The sequence below is a fragment of the Perca fluviatilis genome, chromosome 1 (assembly GCF_010015445.1).
Source record: "Perca fluviatilis chromosome 1, GENO_Pfluv_1.0, whole genome shotgun sequence".
NCBI classification, from domain to species: Eukaryota; Metazoa; Chordata; class Actinopteri; order Perciformes; family Percidae; genus Perca; species Perca fluviatilis.
This window is the reverse complement of record NC_053112.1, coordinates 22173321-22182013: the sequence shown is the minus strand read 5'-3', so window position 1 is coordinate 22182013 and position 8693 is coordinate 22173321. Positions and strand designations below refer to the sequence as shown.

Below are 8693 nucleotides of genomic sequence, written 5' to 3'. Positions count from 1 at the left end.
CAAAGTTCTAAATGCTGTTTTTAAAGCCTTTTCTACACTTTTAGGATTCAAATTCTCCGTACGCAGCCTCGGTACAGTAAAGACAAACAAAATGAGTCCGTACTAAGGGCAGGAAAGTCCCCGGCACTGCCAGGGAAGACAGTGCATCTCCTCTCAAGTAGAAAACGCAAGCGTGACGCCGTACTGAAACTCGGCACTGCTCTCGCCTCACGCTCCCTGTCCTTCATCGCTGCAAACACAAAATGAAGACTTGACTATAATATTACATTTTAATCCGTAAAACACCTGAAACCATGTGATTGCTGACAGAATCCCATGATTCGTCATTGCTACTGATTTACATAGTTGGAACTGGACACTTTTCATTATGCCAAATCTCTGTGCCATGGGTGGCCACACACACACACACACACACACACACACACACACACACACACACACACACACACACACACACACACACACACACACACACACACACACACACACACACTCGGTGCCAAACGGCCACTATCAATCGAAGGTTTATTGACTGATGGATTTGGTTGTTTTACTTTGTGTTCCTCACCTTCAGTGCTTTTTAATTGAAGCCATAACTGTTCATACACGTTGACACTCATTCTTATCACATTATTTTTAAAATGAGAATACACTGGAGATGTCTTGCTACTGAATAGTGATAAAACAACACTGATTACCAGGTTTCTGAGATTGCACTTACTCAAATACAGTCTTGTAATTTGTATCAATTTTAAACATGTTGATAATAGAGGCTTGGACACTGGCTGGTAAAGTGAAGTTCAACTTATTTATTTGCAAAATTAGATCAAAGAAATGTCTTGATTGAAAGACTATCATATTTCACTACATGGTCTCAGTCTGAGCTGTTTGTTCTTTACCAATGGTCAGTACGACGTGTAAGCATTTCCATTTGAAACACAGTCGCTCACTAATGAAGTTTTAGTTTTATTCGTTTAATTATGTGCATAGTTTAGACTTTTTGCAGGAAATGCCTTTTTATGATCACTGTTCTGGAGCCACATATTAAATTCTTCCATACGTGTAGTCTTCCTTTAGGTCTTAATGCTTCTATTTTAGATGGAGGTATTTCAGTCACAGGCTACAGGCAGATGCTAGCTGGTTATTCTACAAGGACTTCCACACTGGTGCAGTGCACAGACTTTACATTAGAAGACTAACTCTGGGCTTTAACCGATACTGCTGGGAAGGTCAGGGCTCACTTTACTGTGAGACATGAGAGAGGTTAGTAAAAGTGAGGATTCAATATCAGGTTATTCTGGGTTTTCACTGTTTATTGTTGTTGAAACTGTGATGAGCTGTGGTATGGAAGTGTGTGTGATTTAACTCTTCATAGCTGTGATGTATATTGATGTCAGTCAGTGTTTAAGACGGTCACTGAGCCTCGTAATGTCACAGGCTTAACGATGGTGACATTTTAGGAAACGTTCAGTAGTTTTCTGACAGTTTCTTGGACTGTAAATCTAAATGGAGAACAGAACATTAATGCTATGAGAGAACTTTATTTCCACTCATGTCCATTTGAATCTCTTTATTGTATTCAGGCAGTTCTTGGCTTGCTGCCCTACTCTCCAGTGTAAAATGGCATAAAGGCTGATTGTTGTTTAAAGCTGCAGTAGGTAAGATTGTGAAGAGCCAGGACTTTGCCAACAAATTTGAACATTACAACTTCTCAGTCCCTCCTCCCTTTCTGCTGCAACTGTCTCCTAAGCCCCTCCCACACAACTGAGTTTGACAGAACTGCCGGCATGTCAGACAACATGTTCAATAACTAAACACCAACACAACGTTAACTTTACTCACCAACAGTAAAACGATGCTAACTAGCAGGCTAGCGTTAGCCATTTCAGCATCATATCAGACCGACCACTGTGCAAACGTTACTATTATCCTCACCAATGTAGCTTTGTGGACTTTTGACTACTAATAACCAAGTGAAAGATAAATCATTCATGGTAATTATGTTACCTGTTGAGAGGAAATGTGGCTACATCTGCATCGTTCTTCAGATCTTTAAAATCCCGCAGCCACGCCACCTCTGAAAAGCCTCTCCAATATTCACCCGAGTTTTGGAAAACCTTTCTGCAGCTCGTGCGCGGGGAGGGGAGAACGCTCTTATATGCGTGTACGTGCCTGAGCAGTGATTGACAGGCAGATAGGACCCCCCACCCCCATGGCCCTGATTGGAGAAAATCAACCGGGAGCGGTGGAATTTTGCCAATGGTACTACAGGCTGTAGGAGGTGCCAGAGGAGTTTTTATTTTTTTATTTTACATAATTCATGTAGTTCTACTGGAACATAGGGTCAGTTTCAGCAAATATGACAGAAAGTTAGTTTTATAAGACTTACCTACTGCATCTTTAACCCTTGTGTTGTCCTTCGGGTCCCAGTGACCCGAAGGACAACACAAGGATTATGTACTTCCGTTTACTTTGTTGAGAATTGCTCTCTAAACAAGGGTTAATACAGCACCTTAGTTCTTGTTTGTACAGCATTTTGGTCAGCTTAAACTGTGTTTAAATGTGTTCTAGAAATAAACTTTACTTACTTACTTTACAAAAAACAGGGTTTAGAGAGCAATTCTCAACAAAGTAAACGGAAGTACATCATCCTTGTGTTGTCCTTTGGGTCACTGGGACCCGAAGGACAACACAAGGGTTAATAACTGAATTGAAAGGAGTGAGCCAGGTAGGAATCTCTATCCAGTGCTTTCACCTTAATAGATTCTTGCCCTTTTACCACTGTTGATTCCACTAAGAGAAATTGCCATTACCATCACCCACTAATGGGTCCTTTATATTAAAGCCTATGTGTAGCAACTGAGAAGCAGGCAGGTGTTTACGCTAATGTATGTCTGCTTTCCCGTCCTCCAGGTAGGACACATTATGTTCACTGCATTTTTGACAAAGCTGGACTTTTTAAATGTGCTTTCTTACATGTCTGTGTAGTGTTTTTGTAAGCATTTGTGTGTATATTATTTTCAAAGACTGTTCACTGTAATGAAGGGAAACTCCACTTTACTTTTGTACTTTAGAGATTTTAGAAGTATAGTAGCCCTTTAAGAGTCCTATATAGATTTTTTTTATTGAATAGAGAATGACGGATGTTGGTTGTACATGGTAGATTTTATTTGTTGTAAGTAAATTACTTTCTTCTTCCTTGTGTCCAGTCAACAGAAATGGAGAGCTGCATGACTACACGGTCAAACTGAACACAGTAGGCTGAAGTAGGAGTGTGTTACCTGGGCTCAGAGTTATTAAATCTTACATTTTAGATATTAATTTATTGAAAATTAAGTGAGGCATTTGAGTACTAATTTAAAGGGCTTGAGGAACCTGTTTGAAATGAAGTAAATGGGCACTCTCGCTTGTGGGATCATGGCAGCTTGTTTTAAAAGGTTTATTCTGGGCTTTCTGAAAAACAGAAATCTGTGATTGTGTGTAATTATTTCAATGAAACGTTTCATGTAAATAAAATGTTTTTTAATAATGCTTCTGGACTTCTTTACAACACAACAAAAGGCTGTTAAAAATGTGTGAACTGTTGTAAGAAATGTAAAACAATATTTACAATCTCTTATAAAATCTTTTAAACATTAACTCACTGAACAAAATAAAGTGACAATAGTGTGCAGCAAACATCAGCATTCAACGGACTTGGCACAATATACAGCATAAAACAATTTTTACTTTTTTTTTTTTTTTTTTTTAAACAAAACTTGACTATTGAACTTTGTTTTTGAAACCAACACTGGTCACAGTGTATTATGAAAACAGAAGCCTCTTCAGCTTTAAATGTGGAAAAACCCAACAGGTCCTGAATGCATCAAGTCGTTTAGGCTGAAGTCTCACATATTTTAGTCATGTGATGCCCTTGGGATTTCAGCTCGGGTGTTTCTGCTCCGACATCCAGAATGAAACCAGATGTTCAACCTCCGAATCTCCCATAAACTCACTGACACATTTTTGCTTAATGACTTATCTGCAGCGTCCTGTGTGATCTAAATTGGTGCAGTTTCTTTTCACAAGCTGTTTATCCCTCTACCAACCATCGAGGATGGTGTATCCCAGAGACAGATGTCATATGTGTGCCAATACGCACCATTGAAACGTCACTCTGTTGTCTCGTGTGACAGCAGCAGCTGCTGCAGGTAGTCTGTAGCGCCGCAGCTAGACGGCTCCTCGCTGCCCAGAAACAACAGCCTGTGATAGTCGGCCTGAGGAACCTCGCACGTGATCCTGGAACAAACAGGAGCGCGTACAAATATCTATGAATCGAGCAACCTAAGAAAACTGTAGCAAAGGTTATTGAGATGTGACTATTTAATGTGAGGAATGTTTGTCTTTGGCTAGATCTGTCACTTATCTTCATTTGTTTACATTGTACTCCCCCAGAGGGCGCTGGGTGATTGAAAACTGTCTTAAAAGCAGCTAGAGAGCAACGAATGAAGAAATGTAAATCGGCATACCAGTCATAGATGTCCTCTGTGTCGGGGGTCACCTGCACCCACTGACCGATGGACCACATCCTTACCACGTCAGAGGCATCTTGGCCATCCCCGCTAGCCTCTGCGTGTGCATTAGGAATGTCCTCGTAGCACAGGAAGTAACTGATTGGGACGGTGGTAATAAAAGATTAATAACAGGGATGTAAATTGGAAGTAAGATGGGTGCCATATATGTTAGTATCAATCAGAGGAGAAACAAAAGTCTATCAAAAATGTAGAAACAGGAAGTAAAAACAAATAAGAGGGTGGAGCTATCATCCAGACTCACTACACTGTGTCGCCGACTATTTCTTCCTCGCTCTCTTCATCGGTCTGCTGCTCGTCTCGGAGTCTCTCCACGTTCCAGCGCATGCGTTTGTACAGGCCCGTGTCGACCCGGGCCAGGTACGGCGTGGGCTTACAGTAGCGAAACGTGGTCACCCTCAGTGGACCGAGCTGGCTCTGACCGATGCAGAAGTGAGACACGCTTTGAAACAAACGGGAGATTGGGGAAAGTTAGACGGTGAGAGGATATGAAAATGGATTGGTCCCTGGGGTGAAATCCAATGTTATAAAGATAAAAGTCATCCTGCCTGGATCAATTGTTTCCATAGCATACTGACACATGTACACTATGAAGCACAACATGAGTTTCCTCTTCTCCAACCTCCCCTGATAAATTTAGGGTGTTACTGTAACCTTAGCAGGGACTGAAATGAGTGAACGCAGGTACCTGGCAATAAGCTATAACGATGAAGCAGATCCTACGGGAAAAGAGCAATAGTTTGATATTGGTCAGGAAATGTATTCAGTGGAAAGGTTGACATGTTCTGAGACATAGGAAGATTTTTGACAGAAATTAGGAAAAGTGGATAATTTACATGAAACCAAATGTTGCATGAGTTAATTAAACGTTTAAATGTGGAATAATGAAATGCATATACTGTATGTATGTCTTACTATCCCATGAGGACTTTCTGTTCTTTCATGTTGTTTTTGTGCTACCGCCACATGTTAAAATGAGTAAACATGTATTGGTAGAAACGTGTGTTGTTCCTCTGAGTGTGTGTGTATGTGTGTGTGTGTGTGTATACCTGTTAGGCTCGGTCTCGTCTAAACAGAGGACATTGTAGCTGGCGTAGGTCAACACCAGCTGCTCCAACCTGTCACACAGCTGCTGAGAGAAGTCCAACAGCTGCACACGCTACACACACACACACACACACACACACACACACACACACAGTAAGGTTAAACTAAACTTGTAGCTGTTAATGTTTTTACACAGTGCACAGTCTCATTCAGCAACAGATAGTGTGCCCCCCTCGTTCCATTGCAGGAGTTTTTCTATGATCGTGAAACACACATTCCCCACCCTTGTGATACAAAAGCTGCTTACAGAGTTGCTGAATTACTCACTCCGATCTGAAATAAACATACATCAATGTAAGGCGTATTGTCTGTAGGTAGCTGCTAGCTGGTGTGTTAAATGGTGTCTAGCCAAGCAGTTTTGGTTTCATGACATGACGTTTAAATAAATTCAACAGGAACATCTCTTTCCAGAAAAGAAATTCCATTACTCTGCTTTACTCTTTAATGCACATATCTCGCTGCCAAGAGATTTAGCAGAGAATAATTTTTTTTCAGTAGAAAGTAGTTCCAATGTTAGTTCCAAAACCAAATGAAACCAAAACGATCACAACTGGTGAGAAAATGTCTTTTAACGGGTGGGTGTGTCAGCCCTTTAAAACACATACCCTTGTGTAGATGTCAAAAGGCAGAGGGGTGTGCTGAGACACGGTGCTCGTGGGTTCCAGGTGGTTAAAGAAAGGCTGACAGGTGTACAGGAAACTCGGCACTGCGGCAGCAAGAGCCTCGCTCTCTAGATGACCCTGTCTACAAAAACACAAAAAAGAGTCCTAAAATAGCAGATATACCCCTGGTAACATTAGTGCATTATAAGCATTTCTAGCTCAGGGTGTTGTCATTTTTGCTACCTATAGCAGCAAATCCCCCCCTTCACCCCCTCCACTTTGGATGGGACCTTTAATATCTGGAAGACAATGGGGATTGGAAATGTTGGCGACCTATATGTGGGAGGGATCTTCCCAGCAACTTCAGGAGAAACGTAACCTGCCTAAGAATAATTTTTTCAGATATCTTCAAATTAGAGACTATGTCAGAGCTCATTTTCGTAATTTCGACAAGGCAAAGCCAGAGCCAAGCTTAGGGACTTTGAGAAAGTTTGGCTTCCCGTGAACTCTTATCTTAACAGAGAAGGCCATTAAGACATGAGTAAGAATACACTCCTGGGGTGGGAGGGCTGGGTAACTAGTAACTGGTGGTAAGCTATGTCTGTTAATTTGTATAATGTCCGTCACTGTTTCTGTTACTATTTGTATGTCTGTCGCTGTTTTTTGTTGTTATGATCATTCTTAAAGAAACATGTAAATGCCATGCAAACTTCATTGTTGAATGAAAATGGTTCGCAATAAACATATTTGAAACATTAGTGCATTATGACTAGCCAGGGTCCTACCCATCGATAAGGCAGTCGTGTAAGTCATCTGCCTTGCTCATGAGGAACTGGAGCTGCAGCTCAATGGACTGGAGGTTTCTCTCCATCCATCTCATCTCCAGACAGCTGCAGGCCTCACAGTCACAGCTGCGGGCCGTATGGTCACCACAGGGTGGAGCCAGAGTCACGACAGCCAACAACGACAGTGGCTCCTCCACCTCTGAAACCCCAATGAATTTTAAAAGACACAACAGAAAGAAAATGGTCTCATATAGAATATAGAGCATATCGACTATTACCATATCCCCCCGCCCCCCTATTTTCAATTCAAAATACAAATAACTACCAAATGAAAAAAAGCAGTGGTTATTTTGGTTGTTTTAACAAAAAACACCAGTTTATGAGTAGTTCAATTGAGTAATATAAGTTTTAAAAACATGACACATGCATGTTTTCAAAGCATGCTGGGAATAGCATTCATATATTTGACCTCCTTGTCCAGTGTTAAGACTCTCCCTGCAGTCTGAGTCCATCTCACCGCTCATGTCCTCCTGCAGGCCCCCAAATGCATGTTGTTCCGGTGAGTTTGGCTGCACCTCAACCTGAACTTCAATGTCAGTCATGTTTTATGGTGTAGATACGTTGGTATTTCTTTGGAAACCTGTTGGAAATAATACGCCACATTAACTAATTATTTTAGAGCCGTCATACACTGAATGACCTGTCAACTCTGCCGCCTTCTTCTCATCTGAAATGACTGGACTCCAGAGGGCGGGTGTAAAAGCCCATTTAATGTTAGCGAGCTAGCTAACTATCGCGATGTTAGCAATACACCGCAAGTTTTTAGCAAAGTCACGTTTACATTAATAACCAGGGATTGGGGTTTTGATTTAATCAATCCACAAGATTATTAGATATCTAATCACGCTACAGTCTGTTGATTTTAATAACAGATGAGCTAACATTAATGTATCTAGATTAATAATCTAATTTGCTGTTACCTTCTTTTCACCGTCGCCTGTCACCGCTCTTTATGGTTGATTTTGCTGCGTTTTCTAAAAAAAAACCTGCGGATTAAAGTTAATGGTCTCAGCAAGAATTTTTAAACATATTTCAAATATTTATTTTTCATTGTTTGCTTTTGTTGGGGGTCTACAACAACAAAAAGATTAACATAAATATTTTAAACAAAATCACTTTTCTTTTTTTTTTTTACTTTTCTTTATGTTAGAGCTGAGCCCATTATGCTAGCTCCATTAATCGTCAGAAAATAATCATAAAATAAACTGGCTTAGCTACTCGCTGAAGTAATTTCTCAAATGTTAGCTTTTGCTGCTTTTCTCTATTTTATATAATTGTAAATTTAACATCTTTTGCACAAACCAACTTGTACCTAAAATGTTAATAGTGTGTAGGCTAATTGTTTGTCTTTCATTCTTGCTTGCCTGACATAATGATAGCATGTGAATGTAATATCATACTAAAGTAATGAGGAAAAAGACCAAAAATTATCATTTTAACATAGCCATTGTAGACCTTTAAATATATCTGTGTAACAACATGTATATATAACAACATATATAACAAATAGCCTATTGCTTTCTAATAACAATGTCATATAAGATATGAGGTGTATCCTGGAGCATCAG

The 8693-nt window shown here is 40.3% G+C and overlaps 1 protein-coding gene across 2 annotated transcripts; it reads right to left on the bottom strand.

Annotated features, from left to right (window-relative positions):
* Positions 1-3475: 3475 nt before the first annotated feature.
* On the bottom strand, positions 3476-8107 carry c1h19orf67 (chromosome 1 C19orf67 homolog). Of its 2 annotated transcripts, XM_039811078.1 has the most exons (8): positions 8046-8107; positions 7535-7705; positions 7066-7264; positions 6284-6422; positions 5621-5730; positions 4816-5013; positions 4509-4649; positions 3476-4278 (listed from the first exon to the last, which is right to left on the bottom strand). In XM_039811078.1, exons 2-8 carry the CDS (start codon positions 7665-7667, stop codon positions 4152-4154), a joined length of 1047 nt encoding a protein of 348 aa, XP_039667012.1. In that variant the 5' UTR covers positions 7668-7705; positions 8046-8107; the 3' UTR covers positions 3476-4151. The 2 variants fall into 2 exon arrangements, with proteins under 2 accessions (XP_039667012.1, XP_039667104.1); XM_039811170.1 differs by lacking the exon at positions 8046-8107 and having other exon boundaries at positions 3477-4278; positions 7583-7813.
* Positions 8108-8693: the final 586 nt, after the last annotated feature.